The sequence below is a fragment of the Diceros bicornis genome, unplaced genomic scaffold, assembly GCF_020826845.1.
Source record: "Diceros bicornis minor isolate mBicDic1 unplaced genomic scaffold, mDicBic1.mat.cur scaffold_100_ctg1, whole genome shotgun sequence".
NCBI classification, from domain to species: Eukaryota; Metazoa; Chordata; class Mammalia; order Perissodactyla; family Rhinocerotidae; genus Diceros; species Diceros bicornis.
The window spans coordinates 748,691-775,269 of record NW_026690940.1 but is presented as its reverse complement, the minus strand read 5'-3'; the positions used below and the strand labels follow the sequence as shown (position 1 = coordinate 775,269).

The 26,579-nt window shown below is 37.7% G+C and overlaps 1 protein-coding gene across 1 annotated transcript; it reads left to right on the top strand.

Annotated features, from left to right (window-relative positions):
* Positions 1–2,442: 2,442 nt before the first annotated feature.
* Positions 2,443–25,355, top strand: LOC131402403 (5'-3' exoribonuclease 2-like). The gene is given in 18 exon segments (XM_058537180.1): positions 2,443–2,465; positions 3,170–3,281; positions 5,235–5,346; positions 7,084–7,142; positions 7,219–7,308; positions 8,085–8,155; positions 8,265–8,317; positions 8,796–8,953; positions 10,184–10,258; positions 10,345–10,478; positions 10,576–10,633; positions 10,717–10,824; positions 14,926–14,970; positions 16,416–16,547; positions 21,094–21,212; positions 23,502–23,637; positions 25,152–25,248; positions 25,351–25,355. Coding segments are annotated over 18 exon segments (1,587 nt in total).
* The last annotated feature ends 1,224 nt before the right edge of the window (positions 25,356–26,579 follow it).

Genomic DNA, 26,579 nt, shown 5'->3' with positions numbered 1-26,579 from the left:
GTGTTCTCCCACTTCTCGGCTGCCGAACTCCTCTCTGCCTGTTTTAGGCTGTGTGCTCCATCTTGTCAGATCTAGTTTTCCACATTTCAGGCATCCCTCATGGTTTCTCAGCCGCAGAGGGTTCTTCTGGTATTCCAGTACAGTTATGCAGTTGTGATTATTTGTTTGTTTTTAGTCTTTCATGTGGTCTTGGAGTAAAAAGGGAAGGCTGCAGTGTGTGCTCAGTTTATCATCTGGTAAATCCAAGAGATAGTGAAAAGTTCTTTGAAATGAATTGTTTTTAGGGTTCAGAGTGGCTCTCCTTTTAGCTGCCCTTTGATTGAGGATCTCTTTAATGCAGCAGGAGACACGTTGGCTTGTGTTTGGCAAGGCTCTTGAGGAGTGAGTTCCTTTGGTGAGCATCAAAATCTTCTCTTGAAGAAAGAAACTCTAAGTTTACGTAATTAATGTGTTGACTATATCTACAGTAACTCCTGAGAGGAAAGTATGTTCAGTTTTCTTATTGGGAATGCCTGGAGCTCTTTTCTCAAAGTTAGGACCTCCCCATGCACCCTTCCCCGTGCTATACTTTCTAGGTAGTGGAAGTAGAAATTCTCATGTAGCTATACGCAACATCCGTGAAGAGCTACAATGTGCCTAGTGGTGTGCTAGGCGCTAGGGCCGAGGTTAGCAAGCCAGTGTACAGTTTTTGTAAATAAAGTTTTACTGAAACACAGCCATACCCATTCATGTCTGTATTCTTTATGGTTGCTTTCACTCTACAAAGGCAGATATGAGTTGTTGCAACTAAGGTCATATGGCCAACAAGTCTAAAATACTAACTATCTGGCTTCCTGGGGAGCATAAATAAAGTGGGTGTGGATTCTCCTGAGTCTGGTGTCTATTTGGTGCAGGAGAGAGGAAAATGTGGACTTTGGAGTGTAGAGGTTAGTTGGATAGGCAGAGAGCCTCCTGCCTTCATAGAATTTGTTTTGTTATGTTTGGGGGTCATCAGGTTATCTTTTTCAATAGACCCCCCAAAAATTGACTTCCTGCTTTCCTTACCAGTTATCCCATTCACTGCTTCTGATTGAACCCCTCTTTCCTGATTCATAGCACGGAGGTATGGAACACTGTCTGATAGCTTCTTCCCTATTCTTCCCTTAAATCTCTTTGATATCCTTTTCTCCCAATTATAAATCCAAACTGAAGCTCAATCTCATTCCTTTCCCTCTCTCTCAAAGATAACCACTGTCCTGAAATTGGTGTTTATCATTCCTTTGCTTTTCTAATTTTGCTTTCATTGCGTATGTATTCATCCCTGAACAATACCTAATATTGTTTTGTCTGTGTGATGACTTTGGATAAGTGGTGTCCTGTATGTGTTCTTCTGCAGCTTGCTTTTTTGTCTTAGCAATATATTTGTGACCATCCAGCTCTATTTTTTGAATCTCACTTCTATTTGATATTCTACTATATGGACATATCACAGTTTATTAATCCATTCTTTGGGCTCTTTTTTTTCCCTAATTAAGTTGACCGTTTATTTATCTATTTTTAATAGCTTTATTGAGATATAATTTATATACCGTAAAGTTCACCCATTTAAAGTGAACAATTCAGTGGTTTTTAGTATATATACAGAGTTGTACAACAATCACTATTATCTAATTTTAGGACATTTACATCACTCCCAAGAGAAATGTTGTACCCACTTGTGGTTACTTCCTATCTCCCTTCCCTTTCCTCTACCCTCAGATTAAAGCTAATCTATTTCTGTCTCTATAGGTTTGTCTATTCTGGATCATATAAATGGAATCTTTTGTGGTCTTTCATGACTGGCTTTCACTTAGAATGTTTTTGAGGTTCATCCATGATATAGCATGTACATAGTGGGCTTTTAAATTGTTCACAGTTTTTTGCTGTTACAAATGATGCTTTGCATGTGTTGGGGAACTATTATTTTTTAAGTGACTTTTACTATTAGTAACAGTAAAAGCCTATCTCATATTCTTATTATCTGCTGAAGCTCTGGGAGAAAAAGACAAAGGTAATGTTTATCACAAAAGTATAATTGAGTGCCTCCAGAAGTGAGTAAGGCACAGTCCTTACCTCTTGAAGAATGCACAGTGTAGCTGGGTTAGAATGACAAATTAATTATAAAACCATGGAAGTGCTACAAGTGAATAAGCAAAATTCTGTGGAAATGCAGAAGGAAGAGCAGTTCATTTCTTAGGAGATGTGTACAAAGCGTTATAAAATGAACGACATTTGATCTGAGTCTGACCCTGGAAAATTACTGAGATTTCAGGAAGTGGGTGTTGAGAGAGAGGAAGCAGTGTGCAAAGACATTGAGAGATGAGAGCGTTTTCCAGGAACTTAGACGAGATGGGCTGGACCTGAACAATATCGTGGTGGGACAGGAGACTAGGGTGGGTCCAGGCTCATTGGTTTACACCCGCTATGGGAATCACTGGGAGAATCAGGCAAGATTAAGATGCAGCCACATTTGTATTTTAGAAAAAAAAACTCTGGCAGCATAGAGGGCAGGCTGGAGACAGGAGAGTCTAGAGGCGGGCAGTCCATACGAAGACTGTTCCAGTCTTGTAGGTGAGAGATGATGCCCTGATGCTGTTAGCGTTTTTCATGTTAAATTGACAGGACTTATTGGAATGGGTGGTAAGGGAAAAGAATTCTAAGGTGACTCCCCTGGTCTCTCGCTTGGACAACTGAATGATTTGGAAATTTGATAACTATCCCCCACATAGAGAAGATTAACTTGTGTTGGAAGCTGTCTCCTTTCTACAAATGAAATATCTACTTCAGTTTGCTTTAAGGAATAAGATAACTTATAATTTAAAGATTGCTTAAAGTGTTTTATTTCCAATTCAGAAATGAAACACAGGTATTTACTGAGCCTAGGTTATATCAATTTCAGACTTGAACAATCAAACTACTATTAATTATCATTTCCTCATAGCCAAAATAATGCAATGGTGTAAAGATTCCTGTTGATGCCAGTAAACCTAATCCAAATGACGTGGAGTTTGGTAATCTGTATTTGGATATGAATGGAATCATCCATCCCTGTACTCATCCTGAAGACAAGTACGTAACCTGTTTTTGTGACTGACATCACCAGTTACAGAGGAGTACTATATTATATTACATTCTTTGCTTATCATTATAGACCGGCACCAAAAAACGAAGATGAAATGATGGTTGCAATTTTTGAATACATTGACAGACTTTTCAATATAGTAAGACCAAGATGACTTCTCTACATGGCAATAGATGGAGTGGTAAGTGCTAAAATAATTAACTTAGAGTCTTCCGTTTTTGTTTTTGCTGTGTTCCCAGTGTCTAGAATGAAAGTCAGCTAAATAAAGAAAAATATTGAGTGTGGTAAATTTGAGAAAGCAAACCTCATCCTTCAGTCATGCATTCAAACACTTTTTATGCCTGTTTTGTACCAAGTACTGTGAAATGCTGGGGATGTTGGTGACTGCCCTTGCTTTTGAAGGGCTTACCAGTAAAGGGACAGAGACTTAGATAAATGAGTGAAGTTAGTTATTTATGGGCTTTATAGGCACTAGATAACACATGCAGCATGTTGAGGGAAGAAGGTATCAGTGCTACTAAGAGAGTTGGAAGATAGAGAGGAGGTGACTTTTGTCCCATTTCTTGAAGGATAAAGAATAATTGGAGATTGGTGGGCAGTGGAAGGGGATGGATGGGACAGATATGGGGAGGGAGGACCTTATGGACTTCTCAAATGTGGCAGGTAAACACACTCTCCATGCCTATGATCACACTAACATATTTGGGCAACTGTAGGAGTTTTAGATTGGAAAGGAAAGTAGAGTGATGACTTGAAGAAGGCCTTACCTGCCACACTCAGGAGTTTGGATTTTATCCTATAGGCTGTGATTAGTCATCACAGGACCTTAAGAGGGGAATAACTTACTGACCTATGATAATAATATCAAGTAGTTTAGGTTATAATTGGTTAGCAAACTATATACCAGGGTTCAAGGAAAATTAAGGTAAATAATAAGCCTAAATTTATTTATCCATATGCAAATAGATTCTCTTTATGTTTTAGATTTAGCAATTGTAGTAGCTAATGGAATGATTTTGAAAATCCAGAAAACTTTGGGTCCAAGAAGATTAACTTTTCTGTGAGGTTCTCTTTACTCAAAGAAAAATCTTAGCTACCTGATAACTTGTTAAGTTGTAGTTAAAGTGGAGTAAAGAATAAAGGGAACAGGAATATGTCTTATTTGGAGCATATTCCAATTCACATTAGCTAAGTTTCTTGAAGAAAATTTTTAACTTTACTGCAGTATGCCCTTACTGCTAGATCAAGTATAAAATATGTACATATTTGTGTGCGTTGTGTACGTGCTCATGTCTGTAACATGTTTTTTTCTTAAAATATAAATGTAGATCATAGAACTTGGTGCTTGAAAGAATTAGATTAGGTGGTCTCATTTTACAGAAAAGGGAACTGTTTAAAAGAGAATATAAAAGAACTTATTTTTTGTAGACAGGATACTTTAGAGTCCCTTCCAACCCCAAAACTCAGTTCAGTAACTTCAGAACCTTACAGTCCAGTTCACTTCATTTAGGTTTATCCAGTGATTTAAATTTCACTTGGTTAGAATGATTTAAAAGTACTTTTGGTAAAAACCTTGTTCCCTGTCTCCTGCTGTGCTTGTAGAGACAGAGTGGTGATTATGAAGCTTATTGTGGGAAGTACAAAATGGAAGTGCCTTGGGGTCCTACAGATCAAGTAGTTTTCTTTTGCTTTTATAGGGCATTGTGGATCTCATTTGGAGACCGTCCTTCCTCTTAGGCAAGGACAGAAGGAAGCTCTTCCTGATTCTGGTTCTGTAGTCATTGTCTGCTGGCTGAGTCTTTGAGTCAAGTGAGCTTTCTTCTTGGGTGCTTTGAAGCACCATAACCCAGTGGAATTGGCATTAGGTCATGGGGCCTGCACTGTTAAGTGCTGTGGCTTCATAGGATGTTTGTCCATTTGATATGTCACTCACTGAGCTCAGCTTTTAGGTTCTTGGTCCAAATTTAAGTCCTCAGGATCTCCTGTCTGTCGTGAAAGGATTATTAGACATATTACTTACCTTTTCCATTTTAGTGTACTAGTTTTATAAAAACAACTGATTCAAAATAATGTGCAGATTTAGTTGCAAATATTTTGAATAATATTATGTGAATGTGAAATACATGTTTTTCAGGAACCACGTGCTAAAATGAACCAGCAGCGTTCGAGGAGGTTCAGAGCATCAAAGGAAGGAATGGAAGCAGCAGTAGAGAAGCAGCGAGTCAGGGAAGAAATACTGGCAAAAGGTAAAGAAAATGAGTCTTGAAGGTGGACTTTTTATAAGATGTATGCAGAAGGGGGAGGGGCGGCAACTTTTTCTTTCAAATAGATAAGGTTTTAATTTACTTAGAATCCCAGAATATGCAAGGAAAATTTATGTTCACTGTTGAGGAAAAGTTGTTAATGGAATTCTTCACTATTTGTTTCCAAACTCTGTAGTAAAAGAGAAACTTGGGAATACAAGGAGGGAATTCTGGTAGGGAGAGCAGATTGTCAGTCCCTCTCAGGACAAGTGCAGCTCTTCTGCTAACTTTTCTATATCTGTAAAACAAATATTTTAAGTGCTTCTTACTTCTTTTTTTCTAATGGGGGCTATTAGAAAGCTAGCATTCTGTAAACATTTTCCTCAAATCAGTCTTGGTAGCGTGCCTATTGCTTCCTCTTAGAACTCAGAGGTCTACATGAGGAGGCCTGGGATGATGTGATCCATATTCCAGGCTTTCACCAAGTCACACACACTGTCAGTCTAGATTGATGTAGCAGGAACCGAGGCAGTGAGGTACCCAGGGTTCTCTCAATTTTGAGGAGGGGAGGGGTGGGATGTGGCCATTTTTGCAATTCTTCAAAGCCTTGAAATTCCTGATGGGTACATAGGTAGGAGTTGGCTAAAGCTCAGAGAGGAGAAAGGTCAAGAGGTCTTCATGCCCACTCTGACTGGTTCTTTCCCAAGACACCTGTGTGTGAGATGGGGTGTGGTTGTAGCAGAGTGGTTTGTTTGGTGTTTTGTTACATAGGGCAATATGATAGACCAGGAAAGCCACAGTTTATTGGCTCAGGATATTACACTTGGAAGTTGAAAAAGGATACCATAGTGTAGTCAGGTCAAGCCTGCAATTATGATACATTCTATGTTATTTTAATTTGCTAGAAGTATGCGAGTATATAGTTACTTTTAGCTGTAGCTTATACTAATACTCTAAAACCTGTTTGTATCTATAACAGATTGTCTTTGATTTTAAAGATGTCTTCTTTCTTGAACATGTTATGAAATATGTTTGTGTCTTGAGAAAAAGCTAATCAGTGATACAGAGGGAAAAATAGGATTTTTGTATCCCTCTAGCTGATATTTTTATTTCTTATCATTTATTTCTTATCATAAGCTGTGATAAATTCAGCATTTTAATTTGTTTTTCTTTTTTTTTTTATAATTTTTATTTATTTATTTTTCCCCCCAAAGCCCCAGTGTATAGTTGTACGTCATAGATGCACATCCTTCTAGTTGCTGTACATGGGACGCAGCCTCAGCATGGCCGGAGAAGCGGTGCCTCGGTGCGCGCCCGGGATCCGAACCCAGGCCGCCAGTAGCGGAGCGCGCGCACGTAACGGCTAAGCCACGAGGCTGGCCCTAATTTTGTTTTTCTAAGGCACCTTTATTTTAAGAACTGGTATCAAATTAGAACCCCTAACCCGTGTGTGTATTCTGCTGCAGAGGGCCTTAGGAAGAACATCATAATTTTTATATTTTTATATAACAATATAGTATCTTTTGTGTACTATATATTGTTTGACACTTCTGTTAAAGCTTTATTTAAATTTGAGGAGAGGAATCTTATTTTCTTCCCAGAAAGGGGAACATTGTTCCTCAAGTGACAATACTTCTCATTTTTTTGTATTTGAACTTACTGTTTTTGTTGTTTGGGCTTAATATTGTGTAGTTTACCTCACTTTTTATGGCGATAACAAAACATTGCCTTTTTCTCTAGGTGGCTTTCTTCCTCCAGAAGAAATAAAAGAAAGATTTGACAGCAACTGTATTACACCAGTAAGTAGTCTCAGACTTTGCTGGCTATTGCGAACTCTTAAATGATAGCTTAATTTATTTCCTTCTATCATTTTAGGGAACCGAGTTCATGGACCATCTTGCTAAATGCCTTCGCTATTACATAGCTGATCGTTTAAATAATGATCCTGGGTGGAAAATTTTGACAGTAAGTTTCACATTTTGGTACTTCAAAAAGATGAAGGTGATATTTGAGTCTATACTTTGATATGACTGATAGTATTTTTTTCTTTTTTCCCCCCTGTGAAATCCTAGTTGACTGTCAGAGGAAAGGAGAGGCTGCCAGGGTTATTAGAAATGGGATGTCTTGCATGATCCAGTTTTAGACAGTCGAATTTTCTCTCAATGCCAATTTTTTGTCCTCGTACCGTCACTATGAAGCCATAAAATGGTACTCATGGTTTAAAAAATATCTATTTATGTATGAAAGTAATTTTTAAATGAAAATTTCTATTTGAAATCAAAATATAGCAAAATTAAAGTCGTGGGTCTGCCTTTAAAGAATCACTGTGTTCTCCTAAGTATTTACGTAAAATTTAAACAAACTGTTGTGTGATTTTAGGGCATAAGCCTATTTCCCTGTTATTAGGTGTGGGAAATTGTGTTTACTGGGTGTCTTTTATTGATTGCTCCCAGGGTTTGTGTGCTTCAGTGCTGTGTCCTTAGGTGGCAGTGAGAATGGTGGAGACTTGTGACTGGTCGGTTTTGCTAATGGCTAAGTTTAACCCAGACATTTGATTTTCTATTCCATGTGGTAAGTAAATAGTTTTGGTGTTTAATACACACACACCTTATTAAGAAAAATTTCCAATTAATAACATCTTAATAGAATTATCCCAGTTTATTTTAAGATACTCAGTTCTGTTGATTTTTGTCCTAGAAAATTGGAGATGAGCTGAAAGTGTTAAAAACTGTCTTTTATAGGTTATTTTATCTGATGCTAGTGCTCCTGGTGAAGGAGAACATAAAATTATAGATTACATTAGAAGACAAAGAGGAAAAAATCACTTATGAATATCTGATTGACAAGCCATTATATAGAAAATGGTAAAATGTGATATTCCTCTGGTATAAATATAATAAATATATGTTTTCTCCTCCTTTAGCTCAGCCTAACCATGACCCAAACACTCATCATTGCTTATGTGGAGCAGATGGTAAGTTTCTTCTTTGGAATTTGAGTCTCTTGGATTAAACCGTAGCAAGTTGATGAGTTGGTGTATAGTAATGAATTATTCATGATTGCCTGGAAATTCTAAAGTGCCTTGCTGATTTTATGTTTGAGAGGAAATTAGTACTGAGTTATTTAATCTGTGATTAATGTTTACCTATCTTTAATTTTTTTCTTACATTTTTCTACCTTTTAATATGGCTGCACATACCTTTAAAATGGACGAGTGTTGACTCCTGAGTGGTAGTCTACACTCTAGGCCCATGTATCTGGGGGACATCTTGTTGACTGAGAACTACTAGGAAGTTTTAGGCATTTTGACTTTGCTGCCTCTGTTTGTGTGCTCCTTTGGGCTTTTCTTTGTGTTGGTGTCTTGTGTTATGGTAATGTCTTATGTCTTTGGTTATGGTAAGGATCTTCTGAAAGTGCTCACTGTTCAGTGTTTTGTCATTGTTGATTGATAGCTGATCTCATTATGCTCGGCCTTGCTACATATGAACCCAACTTTACCATTATTAGAGAAGAATTCAAACCAAACAAACCCAAGCCATGTGCTCTTTGTAATCAGTTTGGACATGAAGTTAAGGACTGTGAAGGTTTGCCAAGAGAAAAGAAGGGAAAGGTAAGAAATTTGAGATGGTAGTTGCCTCATTTTTAAAAATTTTATTTTATTTTTTTTGTGATAAAATATATATAATACAAAATATACCATTTTAACTATTTTTAAGTGTATAATTGAACAGCATTAAATATATTCAGGTTGCTTCATTTTTAAAATAAAGAGAAGACTATTTTTGATTAGATTTTTTACCTACTTAACTCTGTTCCCTCTCATAGAAATGTGTCTTTGAAAACTCTTTAAAGACACATTCAAAAGCATGCGTGTACTCATTCTTTCTACTCTCCACTTTTTCTAACATAGCTTGTAAGTATACGAGGCTTAAGTCTCATAGGTAATAATGTCCATGGCACATGATTTGTTTGTACAAGTAATGTTTCAAATGGTTATTCTTAAAAGGAACTACAAATCAAATATATTAAACTTGTTGATACTTTAAACTTGTTGATACTTTTAAGTTACTCCTAGTTTCTGCATATTTTGGGTTCACTTGATTATATCCAGTCTCTAAAGAGGTTTCTATCTGTTTTAAGAATATAGTACCTCTTTAAAAGACATAGTGAGTGAAAAAAGCAGGTAAGAAATATACTGTACGCTCACAGAGAAGGGTCTAGAGGCATACACATCAAAATACTGGTTGGCTATCCATCAGAGATTGGCAAACTCCAGCCCTCTAGATTTGGCCTATGAGCTAAGAATGGTTTTTACTTTATTTTTTATTTTTTATTTTTAAAGGAAGCTTAGCCGTGAGCTAACATCTGTGCCAGTCTTCCTCTATGTTATATGTGGGTTGCCGCCACAGCACGGCTGACTAGTGGTGTAGGTCTACGCCTAGGATCCGAACCTGCGAACCCTGGCCGCTAAAGCAGAGCATGCCAAACTTAAGCACTATGCAGGGGGCCGGCCCTGGTTTTTATATTTTTAAAAGGTTGTAAAAACAAAATAAAACATGAAAGAATATGCAACTGAGACCCTGTGTGTCCCGCACAGGCTAAAATATCTATATTTACTATCTGGCCCTTTGCAAAAAACATTTGCCGATCCCTGGTCTAGGTATGATTGGGATTATGGGTAATTTTTATTTTTAAAATGGTTTGGTGTGTTCTTTTTTTATTTAGTACTTGTAATATTAAAATGGATCTTGCTTTAAAAAAAGCTATAATGTTCGTTTGGCTGGAAAAAAATTACAGGGTTTAGAGTAGACTTGTTTAATCTTTACTCCTTTTGTTGCAGCACGATGAACTTGCAGATAGTCTTCCTTGTGCAGAAGGAGAGTTTATCTTCCTTCGTCTTAATGTTCTTCGTGAGGTATGTGGCAATAATCACTTGAATCAGCCCTCTAAAGCAGAGTGCCATTTCATAGCTTTAATGGCAGCATTCCTTTTTGGTTGTAGTATTTGGAAAGAGAGCTCACCATGGCCAGCCTACCGTTCACATTTGATGTCGAGAGGAGCACTGATGACTGGGTCTTCATGTGCTTCTTTGTGGGAAATGACTTCCTTCCTCACCTGCCGTCGTTAGAGATTCGGTATGTGTGTTTGTGTGGGTTTTTAAACTACTGTTGTAGCCTTCTTGCTTACAGTGCGTACTGGTCCTAATACATAATGTTTGTTTCCTGGTGGCAGGGAAGGTGCAATTGACCGTTTGGTTAACATATACAAAAATGTGGTTCACAAAACTGGGGTGAGTTCATTCTTGAATAATTTCAAAACAGAAGTATTTGCTTTTATAAGAAGATCATTTTACATGTATTTCATCACTTACAGGGTTACCTTACAGAAAGTGGTTATGTCAGTCTGCAAAGAGTACAGATGATCATGTTAGCAGTTGGTGAAGTTGAGGATAGCATTTTTAAAAAGAGAAAGGATGATGAGGTAAAATGTTTCTATTGCAGTAGCTAAATTGCTCCTGTCTCTAATATGCTGTGATGATCCTGTGATTGTACTTTTAACCTCTTTGAGTGCGTTGTTATAGTGTATCAAACGCCAATGTAATCATGAGTGGCCAGTGCTTTGATTATTTTATAAAGGCTGTGATGCTTGCTGTGTGGAACTGTGTATTGCACACTGTGTGAATTGCACTGTAATTTTTTTCTCTCTTCATAATCCTGATTAAGATAAAAATCCAAACACGTGTCTGATCAACGGGATGTGAAATGAGGGTTCCAAGACTGGAAGGATGCTTGGAATGAGCTAGTGGATGCCATGTTTTAGAGGAAATGTTGATGCTGTGGAAGTCAGGTGAAGACCTAGGAACTCTGTACTCTGGTAGTGGAGTGTAGGGGCCTCTGGGTTAGATAGCATCAGTCTAGGCAGAGGGTTGCAGCTCTGAATAAGCAATTAAACATAAAAGAAAGAAATAAAATAATAAAGCACTTGGAAATTGATGACATATGATGGAGTGAGTGCTTAGGTGAGAAGTCCAGTCTGGCTTAGGCAGTTGGGAGTGTGGTTGGGCCGTTCATGAGACAGCAAGCAGTGGGGGTAGAGAAGGTTGGGGTGAGGACAAGGTAGAAATTGAGGTTCATTTTGGAGATACTGAGTTGGAGGGGTCACAGGACACCTGAGAGGAGGAAAGTCCGTGAAGCAGTTAGATGGATATGTGTAAAGCTCAGGGCAGAAGTCTTTTGGAAGGAGATTTCAGAACATTAGCAGAATACTTCACGTCATGAGTGTGAAGTTGAAATCCCTGGAGCTTTTTATGGAGTTCAAGTGCCTCCAACAGAAACCTTAAGAAGCATGGATGTTAAGGAGAAAGGGGAGTCAGTTCTAGAGAGGTGGGAGGAAATCCCTGAAGAGATGAGAAGCCACTGGTGCTGCCGGAGGCGTCAGAGTGAGATAGGCCCCTAGTCCATGGCCAGGGGTTCAGAGGTCCTGAAGAGTTAGTGGGGTGGAGGGGCAGTAGCCTGGAGGCAGAGTAGGTTGCAAGGTGATTGTGAAAGAGTGGCAAGGGAGGCAAGCAGTGGGTAAAATGAGCAGATAGTAGCTTTTTAGAAAGAGAGTGAAGGAAATCCTTTTAGAAACTGATTTTATAAAAAGTCATATGGCTATTTTGAGCAAATAGCAACATAATAATATTGCTACATTGCTTCATTATCTCCTAACAGATTAAAACATGTCATTGCATCTGACAAGATTTTATATTTTCTTCAGCTTTGTATGCTATAGCTAGTGATCTCTTTTTTAGAACCTTGGGTACCATTTTATATACCAGTGTGAGTAGACTGTAAGTGTTCTTTTTAAAGCCTTTGGTACTTGGTAATGTTCTGAGATGGCAAGAATTTTTCACATGTAAAATTTAAATAGCATAACTGACTTTGTCTAGGATATCAAATGTCTATCAGGACAGCCATTTTTAACTAAGCCTTCAACAATTATGGTGGCTCCACCTGACCTGCTGCCATTTATGCTTCAGAAAAAGCTACACAGACGGTGTAGTACTTGGTGTAAAAGCCTCACGTTAGAACAGTCCTTTTATGTGGTTTTAGGTTACTCTGTACTATTAAGTATTGGTGATATTTGCCATTAGACTGGGATGTATGGGATTTGATAGATACCAGAGTGCTTCAGATTTGAGTAATAAAGTTTCCAGCTGGCCTGGCAGAGAGGGCATTAAAGCTTTGGATCGTTTTTGGTATCCCTGACATCATATGATGTTTGTCAGCATAGTTGGACGTCGGGGAAATTTATGAACCCTCAGAAATTCAATATAATAGTATCTAGGTGTGTGTATTTTCCCAGGAAGTGTGTCTCCGGCTTTTGACAGACTTCCAAAGAAGTTCATAGCACACAAAAATTAAAGATCAGTAAAGTCCAACCAGGTGTGCCTATTTTGCTTATGTGTAACTACCACCCTTAGAAATAGGTATTTAACTGACCAGCAGAATACATGATAAAAGAAGAATACATCAATATTTATTATTAAAGTTGAGCAGTTAGGTCAGAAATATGATGCTTTTTATGTTATGAGCTTTGATGTTTGCCTTTTGTCTTGCAAATCTTCTTCATTTATTCAGCATATATTTATTAAGTGTTTCCCGTGTGCCAAATAGTATTCTGAGTGTTACTGATACAACAAAAAACAAAAGAAAAAAGCAGACAAAAATTCCTGACCTCATAGAGCTGATATTCTTCCGCGGGAGATGGACAGTAAACACAAAAACTAAGTAAAGTGTGTAATGTGTTAGAGAGTGATAAGTGCTGTGAAGAAAAAAGCAGATGAGGAAATATCTGGGAAGGTGGACATGAGGACATTGCAGTTCTAGAAAAGATGACTAGAGAAGGCCTCACTGACAGATGACTTTGACGGATATGAGGGAGTAATCATGCAGGTGTTTGCAGGAAGAGCATTTCAGACAGAAGGAATAGCCAGTGCAAAGGCTCTAGGGCAGGAGCTTACCCAGGATGTTCAGGGAACAGCAAGGAGCCAGTGTGGCAGGCACAGAGGAAGCAGAGGGAAAGTAGTAGGGGTAGGAGAGGAGGTCAGAAAGATGGTGGAGGGCCAGATCTGGTAGGACCCTATAGGTCATTATAAGAACTTTAGCTTTCACTCTGCATCAGTGGAGGGCTTTGAGTATAAAAGTGACAAGATCTGACACATATTATAAAAGGATCACTCTAGCTGCCCTGTTGAGACTAACTGTATGGAGGCAAAGATAGAAACAGTGAGCCCAATTAGACTCTTTTGCCATAATCCAAGGGAGCCAACATGGTGGCAGTGGAGATTGATAAGAGGTAATTGGATTCTGAACATGTTTTGAAGGTAAAACTAGTGGATTTGGCTGGTGAATTAAATGCTAGGGGTGAGAGAAGGAAAGCTATTAAGAATGACTCCAAAGCATTTTGTCTGAGCAATTGAAAAATGGTCTGAGCTACTGTGATAAAGAAGACTGGGAGGTACAAAGCTAGGGGTGGGGATGCCATTTGGGGCATGTGAAGTTTGTACACCCAAGTGGAGATGTTGAGTGGGGAGAGGTCCTGACTGGGGAGTCATCAGCACGTAGATGGTGTTTAAAGCCGTGAGACTGGATGATCACTCCCATGAGAGTGAGAGTCCAAGTACTGGGTGAAGAGGAACGCCAATATTAAGGTGTTGGGGAAGTTGAGGAGTGAAGGCATTCAGCAAGAGTGAAAGAGGAGAACCAGGTGAGTGTAGTGTCCTGGAAGCCAAGTGAAGAGCACGGATCAAGAAGGAAGAGTCACGGTCAGATACGGACTGAAAACTGAGTAATGGATTTCACAGTCTGTGGGTCATTGGTGACCTAGATAAGTTTAAAGATGGGGCAAAAGCTTGATTAAAGAAATTGGTGGTTTTGCTGTCTTAGGAGGTTTTAAGGTCGTCAGTCACCATGTGTCCAGCATTCAGCCCCTCTCCTGGCAGAAAGCACAAAGTTCAGATCTCAATAGGGTGTTATATTGCAGGTGGCAGTACTGACTTGGAAGTGATGGAAGTGCAGCTGCTGGTAGAATGACAGTCAGTACAGGACCTGCTGGCCCCTGTTTCAGTCCACAGCAGCAGCCCTGGCCACCGTAGCTGTCGTCTCAGTGCCTTGATGCTCACAGAAACTTGGGCGTGGGAGGAATGCTTTCTGGGGTAAAGGAGGCCTTTGAGTGGCCCAAAGTAAGTGGGGAGTTACTTATTTGTATCTTCTCTGTATTGGTGGGCTACTTGCTTCAGGGTAAAACAGAGGGTCTTTGTTATGACTCTTGCATTCTTTCCTGAAATGATATCAAAAAATATCTGAAAAAAATTAAGAGGCATAATTAAATTGTATCTAAACTCAATTTAGAATGCTCTCTGTCTATCAAAAGTTCTGATAAGCAACACTTTGAACATATAGTCCATTGCCTAGTTTAATTAGTTACGTTTCTGGGGTCTTCCTTTAAAACTTTGTCTCCCAAATCATTCCTGGTAATGTTTAACTCTTACATTTTTGTGTAATTATTTGACAGAATATGTGGATTTTATACTTTTAGGACAGTTTTAGAAGACGACAGAAAGAAAAGAGAAAGAGAATGAAGGTGAGTTTTAATTAATTTCATCAGATTGGCAATAACATACATTTACAATTTGGGAGGAAGATAGCTTTTTATTCCTTATCCAGTAGTTTGTTAGGGACATAATGTCTACCCAGCTGCCTCTTACCTGGAGAAAGAATGCTGGTGTCAGTTTTAAAGAAGTCCTTTCTAAGCTCTAGAGTCTGAGGGGATACACTTGATGGGCCAGAGGGGCCGGGTAGCACTTAGCTATTTGAATTTTTTCCGGTAATTGGGTATTGTTTTTGTAATAAAAATAGTTAGGTCTTTGTATCTTCTTGAAAGTTACTACACTCTGTGTATATCCTTGTCAGGTTACTCTTCCTAGAACACAACACTCGAAACTTTGTTGCTTCTCTGCTCAGAAATTACCAGTGACTCCTTAGTTCCCGCAGAATCCAGTTCTATCTTAGTCTGGCGTGCAGAGCATACTATGATCTGGTCAAGTTCTCACCCTGCTTTCCCCAGTTGTCTTCTAAATATCCCAAGTCCCTCCTGACTCAGAGCATTGCCTTTGTTTGGTCCCTCTCAATGGGTTTCTGACTTCACGGCTCCCTCCCATCTTACATTTTCCACGAGGCCTCCCTATTGCTTCCGCTTGTAATCCAGGTTGAGCAGTCCTTCCTTTTAACTCGAGTGCTTCTCGCTTGTGATATTTGTTTGCTTAGTTAATTGCATAACACTTTATAGTCACTTAACTTCTTAAGTTTTTGTTTTTCTTGTCTTCCTTACTGGATTTTAAACAAATGGAGTTTGGGGACTACCTTTTATTATTATATTTCATTAGAATCGAGCAATTTCAGGAACCTGTAAGGGAGAAAAGTAGAGTTATTGATTGTTGCAGGTAGGTTCAGAACCACTCAGATAGGGAAGGGCGTGTTTGATGTCTACCTCATATATTATTATTTTCTTTCAGTCAGTGTCTGTTTAAAAAATATCTTTTATCAGTCAGCCATGACTGTCACCTACTGTAGCTATAATCATAGCTCTAACTAATTGAAAACAAAGAGTTAAATTCCATCAAGGTGAAGGATAAATAGAAGTTGTATTTCCTAAGTATAAATCAAACTCTTGGCTTATTTTTTTACCTTAATAGTTATCTTTATTTGCCTAAATTGTGTCTTGAATGCATTTTGAAATTGTAAGTGAACATAAGGGAATAACCTAATGAGATTTGAATAGCTTCTATGTATCAGAAAAGTGTATTATATGTACGTTTATAGCAGAATTATTAAATATTACAGACTGTTGTTTACAGGGTAAGTTACCATCAAATCAAACTGTAGACAACCCTGTAATGTTAACGGAAATCCATTTCGTCTTTAAAGAGCTTACAGCAGGGACTCTTTTCCATTGCCTTCATTTCTTCCTGTCATCTAACTGTGTTGTGATTTAATTTTAATTTCTACATTCATTTCCATTTATGTTAGAGAGATCAACCAGCTTTCACTGCTGGTGGAATATTAACCCCTCATGCCTTGGGTTCAAGAAATTCACCAGGTTCTCAAGTAGCCAGTAATCCGAGACAAGCAGCCTATGAAATGAGGATGCAGAATAATTCTGTAAGTAACTTATTTTTATGTAGCATTGAAGAGTGGTGACTTTCAGATGTCTCTTACAGTTGTGTGTGAATTTTATCACTTAGCCTGGAGTTGTTTTGTTTTATAGTTTTTCTCAATTTCTTTTGCCTTGAGATATCTTTAACTCTGTTAAATCCTTATTAATATGAAAATATCTAAATGATGTGAAAGAAAAGAACGTACATGTAAATGTGGATAGCTAAGTGGCTGCAGTGTTTCTCTAATGCAGTCGGGCCACAGTGCTTCCTGCTTCCCCAAAGGTACTGGGTGGTGATGGTGCCAGAAGCATGACAGGACATCCAAATGTCTCATAGCTAGAGCAAGAGAAGAGGGTGGTTTTGCTGCCGTATTTCCCCTTTCCTCCCAGGGGTCAGTTATGGGCATTTTGCAGGATAGTATTCCTCAGTTTGTCAAATACAGGTACTCCTCACTGCCTAAACTCTCACTCTCCAACTCAGACGTGGAATATATCTGAATACATATTTTAAGGTAGCTCTCATTATCCACATTTTTTTTAGAGCTCTTTTTTTGTTGCTGGGAAAGATTTGCCCTGAGCTAACATCTGTTGCCAGTCTTCCTCTTTTTTTCCCCCTCCTCAAAGCCCTAGTACCTAGTTGTATATTCTTGTTATAAGTCCTTCTAGTTCTATGTGAGCCGCCACCTCAGCATGGCTACTGTCAGACAAGTGGTGTGGTTCTGCGTCCGGGAACCGAACCTGGGCTGCCAAAGCAGAGCGCGCCAAACTTTTTTGTGAGGGAGATCAGCCCTGAGCTAACATCCGTGCTAATCCTCCTCTTTTTGCTGAGGAAGACCGGCTCTGAGCTAACGTCTATTGCCAATCCTCCTCCTTTTTTTTTTTCCCCCAAAGCCCTAGTAGATAGTTGTATGTCATAGTTGCACATCCTTCTAGTGGCTTTATGTGGGACGCGGTCTCAGCACGGCCGGACAAGCAGTGCGTCAGTGCGCGCCTGGGATCCGAACCCGGGCCGCTAGTAGCGGAGCGCACGCACTTAACCGCTAAGCCATGGGGCCAGCCCTGAGCGCGCCGACCTTTAACCACTAGGCCATCAGGGCTGGCTCGGTTGCTCCCTATTTATAAACTCAGGAACTGAATGGATTTGCCTCATGGTATTCCTCCTTATTTGAACGTTGTAATCCAGACTGCAGAAGCAAATCGTCTCAGCCAGCAAGGCTATGCTCTGTTCAGTAGCTTCCTGTAATGGCAGCAGACCATGAGCTCAGAGCACCCGGCAGGGCAGCAGCAGGGGTAAGGGAACAGACCGTGAACTAATGTACACAGACAAAAGGTAATCAAAGCTGTTGCTTGTTTCAGGCTAGTAGGCACGAGAGAAAGAGAGAGTGTTGTAGAGGGAGGAAAGATATTATATAAGGTACAGTATCCTATGTAAACTTTTGCTATGATATATCCAAGGAAATTACATAAGTTGGGATATTTAAATTTCATTATTCTAATGGTTATCCTATTGATGCTCAAATCCTTTATCACAAGGCAACCCTATATGTGAAATTTTTGCCATATCATGAGACTGGTTGAATTTATATTCCCATAAATTCACACTTAGAAGTTTTAGGACCTTAGATTTGGAATTTGGAAACAGATTTGCATCTTCTGAGAGAAGCGGCTGGGGTTTCTGTTGTGTTTTGGTTCTGTTTTTCCTTTCTTGTCTTATTCCTCACACCATTAACAGAGTGGGATATGGAGAGTCAGTGAAAGGTTTTGCAATGAGATGCTTGTGTAGAATGGAAAAAGCTGACGTCCATCATTTAAGATTATAGTGACTACCGTCCTCACAGAATGAACTGAGAGTGACTAGTATTGCTAACACCACGTTGATGATAAAATGCTTTTTTCTTAATCTCAGGGAGGCAGGTAGGTTTAAACTTTGCCAGCTATGATTGCTTTGAGAAAGATTCCAATATTCAGGCTCCACAGGATTAGACTATATTGATTAATAATGTCTGCCATGGGAATAGGAATGGGGAGATTGGTGATTAGGTTGCTTATTTGATCCTGTCTTAATTCTCCTTGACACAGTTATTTCTACTGGAATCTTTGCATAGAGGAGTTTTCATCTAGAATGTGTTGAATTTAAGGAAATCATGAAGCCAAATGACCAGTTTATTTAAAGGAAGCCTTTACAGTTATGGATTTTTGCTGTGTTATTTTTTCTGAGCTGTTTGGGTGTGCTGGGCTCCAGTGCTTGACTGGTATCTACTGATGGTCAACATGGTTAATGTTTTATTAGATAGCTTCTGTTTCCTCATAAATATGTTTTTAAATTTTGCATTCTGAAGTGTAGTTTCATTGTATTTGCGACCATTCTCAGTTTAATAAACTTTGATTGCAAAAACAGCTTTTTAAAAAGAAATTTGAATGAATGGGTATGACTCTGGTATGTTTAGGAAAGAATATTTCTGAATACTTTTGTTAGTAGAGATAGAGCAGAAAAGAGCAGCAGATATTTAGCATTAAAGAGCAAACAACTTCTTTTCTTCTTTTTTTCCCTTGAAGGTATATTATTTTTGTTGTCTAAAGATAATTTATATCTTGTTTGTGAATTTGGGAAAGATTGCTTTGTTTACACCTTCTCTGTACTTAGATGATTGACAGGAATATCACTCTCCTAATTTAATCCAAATGGATTAGTGTTGTTTAAAAACTAATAGGGATGACTTCCTGAATGGTTAACCACCATGCACCAGGCAGGCAGCTTTGATGGTTTACAGATATTGTTTCATTTACTCCTTGCTATAACCTGTAAAGAGATAGAACAGTATCATCCCTGCTTGAAGTTGAGGCTGACAGAGGTTAAATAAATTGCCCAAGGCCATACAGCTGTTAAAGGTTGGACTTTGTATTTCAGACTCAGATGTGTCTGACTGAAAATACCCATCTCATCTTACAAGTACAACAGTGCCTTCCTGGATTTATTTTTATTCTTTGTGCGTTTTTTTTTTTTTTTTTGGTTTTTTTTGGTGAGGAAGATTGGCCCTAAGCTATCATCTGTTGCCAATCTTCCTCTTTTTGCTTGAGGAAGATTTGCCCTAAGCTAACATCTGTGCCCATCTTCGTCTATTTTGTATATAGATGGCTGCCAACGAGTGTTTTAGGTCTGTGCCCGGGAACTGAACCCGGGCCGCTGAAGCAGAGGGCCCCAAACTTAACCACTAGGCCACAGGGCTGGCCCCTGTTTTCTTTTTTCTTTTCTTTTTTTTTTTTTTGATAGTATTAGCCATACAGTATCATGAATAAAATTGATATTATACATTTATTAAAGGAAAGTGTTGTGAGCTCTATGTGAAATATAGTTTTGCTTTGTTGTAACTTTTCTTGGCCTTTGTTGTGAACTACCTTCATGCTGAGGTTTTAGTTACAGTATCATTAAAATAGGCTCCTGAGTTCTTGATTTAAAAATAATTTACTTGAAATATCTAATATACTGTGAGTAACAGAAGAAAAACTTTACCATGAGAACATTTTCTGCCACTTCGGTTTTTGGTCATTTAACATTAAAGTTGCAGAACATTTTAGTTTTTGTGTGTGTGTGTGTGTGAGAAAGATTGGCTCTGAGCTAACGTCTGTTGTCAATCTTTCTCTTTTTGCTGAGAAAGTTTGGCCCTAAGCTAACATCTATGCCCATCCTCCTCTATTTTGTATGTAGGATGCCGCCACAGCATGACTTGCTGAGTGATGTGTAGGTGTGCGCCCGGGATCTGAACCTGTGAACCCCGGGCCGCTGAAGCGGAGTGTGTGAACTTAACCACTATGCCACCAAGCTGCCCCTAATTTTTTAGTTAAATATTAAAATACTTTAGGGTGCTACTATGTTCGTTGAGTTAGGTACAAAGGGAAGATAATGGTAAATTTAAAGTGGTATCCAAGTCTTTGAAATAATAAAAGCTGCATTTTTCTAAGATGACTAATAGATTTTATTTGTACAATGAATTTTAAAACAACAGGTATAAAATAGTTTAACAGATATCTGGCGGAGTCTCATTAAACTGTTGCTTTCTAGAATGGTTGTACTAGGTTGAACCACTTACATCTAACTTTATTCTCACCAGCATTGAGTATTTTATGTATTAATTTATATACATATATATATATTTTTCCCCTTACAGCTTTGTTAGTTAATTGGTGGAAAGTGATCACAAATTCATAACACGAGGGAACCACCAAAGGAAGAAAATGTTCAAGTCCTATAATTAAAAAAAAAAAATCTATGAAATTAAGTTTTTCTTATTTCTTCTGAAGCAGTTTTTACCTTAATGTTCAAATTCTTTTGAGTTTAAGCGTAGGAGGCTTGGTACTATATTATTCTTTTTTGGAGAGGTAGAGTATGCCAAGATCAGTCTTTATACTTTCTAAATATATTTACCATATCTATGTAATAGCTTAAAAAAAAATGTATTACTGTGGAGCATGGTGGTAACAGTAATTGGATGTAACTTCTTATGTGAAATGAATAATTAAATCCTTCCTCTGTAATGTCATAATTGTCTACAGAGTCCTTCAGTATCTCCTAATACGAGTTTCACTTCTGATGGCTCCCCGTCTCCGATAGGAGGAATTAAGCGAAAAGCAGAAGACAGTGACAGTGAACCTGAACCAGAGGATAACGTCAGGTGAAGCCATATTTTGGTAGCACTTTGTTAGCAAATTGCTGAAATAGATGCCGTCTAATTAATGCTATTTAGCTTAGAGCAGCAGTGCCTTCAGATGCTTGCCTGTGATCTTTTTATCCACCAGTAATTAATGTGGAGGGTTAGGATAGTCAGTAAATTCCAGTGAGATGTGTAAGCTATAGCTGTTAAACCTAAGTATCTAGATTAGTATGCATGCTGGTTTTTGTCCTCCGAGCCACTTTTCCCTCTGAGACCAGGCACTAGATCGGCTAGACATGAGGTGTTTAGCTCTGTGTGATCTGAATGTTACTGTTATGAGATTAAATTTTCAAGCTGCTTAACCCAGAAAGTTCAGTTACATTTGGTTACTTGATATAGTTTGTTTTAATCATCTCAATTGAAAAGTTTCTTCTTTAAAATGAAATATGCAAAAGGCTTTCGGTTAAGAGATAAATATATTTTTAAAAACCACGAACTTGCATATGCACAACTATAGTTCATGACAGAGAAGATTCCCATTAGCTATATACTTAAAATTTATAATAGGAAAATTGGATTCTTTAATTTATACAGAAGTTTGAGATCATTATATAATAAGATTAACAGCTTCTTGTGTGATTAAATCTGGATTTGAACCCTGGGCTCAAGTGCAAAGGGCCAACAACCTCAATAATTGTAACTCATTTAGAATTTTGCAAAATGATTTATTTCAAAGTTAAACATTAGTGGTTCACAGCTCATGCTTCTTTTATAGGACGTGGATGATGTGTTTGTATTTATGATTAGAAACTTCAGAAGTGTGATGTCTGGTTCTGTATTTTCCCAACATCTTTTGATGTCAGATTCAGAGATCTGTGGTGACTTGTGATTGAGCATCTACCTGATCTGAGTTTTTATCCTCTGCTTCTGCAACTCTTGGAGTATATTTTTTGTTTTACCATGTAGCCATCATGATCAATATCAGCTTAATAGTTAACTTGATTTTTTTAGTACTTTATTGTTTAATTTTGGTGCTGAAGATAATCAAAGTAGAATTGCTTCTATCAAGAAATGCTTGGAGTTCTTAGCATTTATTTCATTAGTAGTTTCTGTAAAATAGTGATATTCAACATTATGGATAGAAGATATTTCTCCTAATTGATGTTCTGTAAATCTTTTGCGTGGGGGCAAAGTTAAAATTGGTATGGTGTAGGGGCCGGCACGGTGGCACAGCAGTTAAGTGTGCGCACTCCGCTTCGGCGGCCTGGGGTTCGCAGGTTCAACCTCTTGTCAACCCATGCTGTGGCGGCATCCCCTGTAAAGTAAAGGAAGATGGGCATGGATGTTAGCCTAGGGCCAATCTTCCACAGCAAAAAGGGGGAGGATTGGCATTGGATGTTATCTCAGGGCTGATCGTCCTCAAAAAAAAAGTAAATAAAAAAAATTGATATGGTGTATTCTGAAACATGACTGCAATTAATTAGTAAGATCTGGCACATGGTAGAAAAGAGCCCTTAATGGAGAATCATCCTGACGTTCTTGATCGTTCTTGATTTTTTTTTAGTATTCTTTGGCATCTTTAAATCTTTCAGAGATTGAGAAATGAGTACTTAAAAAAATAAAAAAATATACTTTGAGTGAAAATGTGGTTTTTCACATTGTATTTTCAGTGATTAATGAAAATTTAGTGAATTGATGACCTCCTTCTAAGTTTTACCAGAACGTGTGTGTGTGTGTCCGTGTCCTTCACTTATGCCAACAACGCTTTGCTGAATGAGGGAGAAGGCCCAAGGATAGGGAGAGTAGGTATATACTTAATTTCTGCCTGGCTTCTAGATTATTCTTTTTTAAAAAAGTAATTTAGTTGACTTTCTTTGTGTAATTTAGATATACTTTAACAAACTGAGGAACTTGAACTATATAAAATATCTTCAGTATTTGCATCTTAAAATGTAGTTTTAGAATTGTTCTACAATCAAAAAAACATGTAAAACAGTATGAAAATCTGAGCAAACAAGTGTTGTGTATCTACTTTAATAAATGGTTATTCTCTTTTTTTTTTACTGTAGTTTTGTAATGATCTTTCTAGAATCAGTGTTTGAGTTTTTAACGTTTAACTATCTTTAAGTTGATAATAAATCCTGTGAGTGGACTTTTTAGAAATAATTAAATGAAGCTATGTTAATATTACTGTTTAACTCATTTACATTTTACCTGGATATTAAGTATAAATTGATTTGGATGATAAATTGGTAGCTAGTTACTGAAAGTGTATGAATTCAACATGAACTGGCTTTGCCTGATTTTTAGGCTTTGGGAAGCTGGTTGGAAGCAGCGGTACTACAAGAACAAATTTGACGTTGATGCAGCTGATGACAAATTCCGTCGTAAAGTTGTACAGTCGTACGTTGAAGGGCTCTGCTGGGTTCTTCGATATTATTACCAGGTACAAAATGAATATTTTCCTCTAAATCTCTAGTTAATCATTTTAAGAAAATAGTTATTTCTATAATAGTGTGTGTTGTTGAGCTATATTCTGAAATTGAACCCAGACTCATATTTTCAAGCTTCCTATAAAGAAATTCATTACTTTAAATAAGATTTGTTTGTAAAGCCTTTGAAGCTCCTTAGGTGTTAATATATAAACGAAGCTAATTTTTGTTATGCTAAAGAATTTCAGCATTAAATACTGTGGTTGAGAGTACTTGGTCTTTAAAATTATTAAAGTTTATTGTTTTGTTTAGTTGGAATAAAAAATAACAGAGTAACTAATACACAGTCGCTAAATGACTGAACAAAGGACAAAAGCCTGGAAAATAACTGGTAAGAATTTGAAAGGAATTTGAATGATCCCATTTCCTCCATATAGTGTAGTGATGTTACATGAAGTGCATTCTCATTGGAGTAATCTGTATCTGACTTAAAGCTTTTGATAAATGAGATGTCAGATTGGTGAGCGATTAGGCGGACATATAGGGGATTGTAGCACTGATAATACCTGGTTTCGTGCTTGGGGAGTGAAGCAGATTTGATGTGACTTGGGAATAGGTGAAGTTTGTTGGAAAGTAGAAAGTAATTTAATACACTAAGTATCAATTGTAAAATATTCTCATTTCGTGTTTTACTCTGACCCTCAACATTTTTCTCCCCAAAGCTCCCAGTACCTAGTTGTATATCCTAGTTGTAAATCCTTCTGGTTCTTGTATGTGGGACACCGCCTCAGCATGGCTTGATGAGCGATGAGTAGGTCCGAGCCCAGGATTCAAACCGGCGAACCCTGGGCCGCTGAAGTGGAACGTGTGAACTTGACTGCTGTGCCACTGGGTCGGCTCTGACCCTCAGGATTTTAATTCACTAGGCGCAGAGTCAAAACTCATTTCAGGAAGGCTTCTCTTTTCTTTGAGTATAACTTACTGTTTTTTCTTTTTGATTGGTTTACTTAAATATTTTTAAAGTAAAGAGAAAGTTGTCACATGAAAATATAATAGGGAATTGTAAAATGAAACTTTTGGCTCTGTTACTCTCAGTCACTCTTCTAGTGATGTCCCTTACCCACCTGTACACTCAGTGAGTGTCAGCTGCAGTTGTTCTTCATTTTATGTGATGATAGCAGCTCTCGAGTTGGAAAGAAATGTCACCAAACACATTTTAAGGATAAAAATCTTCACCAAATTGTGTTTGTTAGTATAAAGTTTGGTATTAAGTACTGATTATTAAAGATGCTTTGCAGTATTTTTTAAATCAAGGAGCCGTTGATACGCAGTAAAAGTTTAGATTTAATCCAAACATCTTTGAGGACTCATGGAAAAAAATTAATACATGGAATATGTACCAGAAGTCATATGTTTTATCAGTAGAATATTATAGGTTGATAGTTTAATTTTTTTTGGCTTTACCGTGTCCATCATTAACATAGATTTGTTTTTGTTGTTGTTTTCTGTTTGTTTTTACTGATTTTAGGGCTGTGCTTCCTGGAAGTGGTATTATCCATTTCATTATGCACCATTTGCTTCAGACTTTGAAGGTGTTGCAGACATGCCTTCTGATTTTGAGAAGGGTACTAAACTGGTAAGCTTGAGTATTTAGAGCCATAACATTTGTAGAATTTTGGCTTAGATAAAAATTGTGTCTTATCTTAAACTTTTTTTCTTTCTTGCAGTTTAAACGACTGGAACAACTTATGGGAGTTTTTCCAGCTGCAAGTGGTAACTTCCTACCTCCATCGTGGCGGAAGCTCACGCGTGATCCTGTGAGTGTCTTAGTTTTTGAGTGTGTTGATAACTGGATTTTTGTCGTACATTTTGCTAGCACTAGTCACAATTGCTTTTGCATCTTATAGTTACAATAGTGAAGTCCAGAAACAAAGTAAAAGTATTTGGATTCTTCTGTATATTTTTTGCTACTTTTTTTTCCCTGCTTTCCTTGGCCATCAGTACCCTACCCAGTAAATAAAATTGATGTGTGTTTGGGAGAAATTCTTATAACAGTCATTTTGTTCTCAGCATACCTGTAAGTCCTTATTTTTATTGGTTCCAGCCATGTGTGGTGGGTACCAGAGCATGAAGGCTGGTTTACCTGCAGTCACCGCTGCGTGTGTTTTGTGTCCTAGCTAGAAAGAGTGACACCCAGCTGAGAAGTAGGAATTATTAGAGTTAATAAACTCTTCACTGTCTTGGGCCCACAGTCGTCAGTTCTAAAATTCTTTTATAATAAGGCCTTTTTATTTTCATCTTTTAAAATAAAATTGTGAATTTTGTTTTTACTAGGCCCGGGATTAGTGACCTGATATCTTAATAACATTTTTTAAAAGGAATGAAACTTCATTTTCTTATCAGGCCTGATAACTTGAATGAAAGTTGTATCAAATTCTTTATAACAGAAATATGTGACTTTTGTTTTGAATCTTTGCTTTTCTCCCTGATACAGGATTCTAGTATAATTGACTTCTACCCTGAAGATTTTGCTATTGATTTAAATGGGAAGAAATATGCCCGGCAAGGTAAAATTTAGACATTATTCCTTTTTGTTAAAATAATTTTCTTCTTTTGGTAAACTGTAAGCAGACATGATTTATGGGATGAAAGAATTTCTGTAAAAGATAAGTATTTTAAAGATTATATGTGAAATTTTGATATTTGTTCATCTAACCTGGGAGTAGCAATGATTAACAGTAATTTTAATAGTAGCATTTTGATAAACAGTAAATTGAGTTGAAATAGATTAATGATTATATCTTTTGTCTCCTTTGTGATTAATTAATGGGATGTGGGACATGCTCCTTCCATCAGTAGCTCATTGACACCTTGTGAGGTTGCTGAGAGTTGTAGAAACATGAAGTGTCCATGTGGAGATTCACTTATACTCCGTGGAAACTTTTGAAACAAGTAT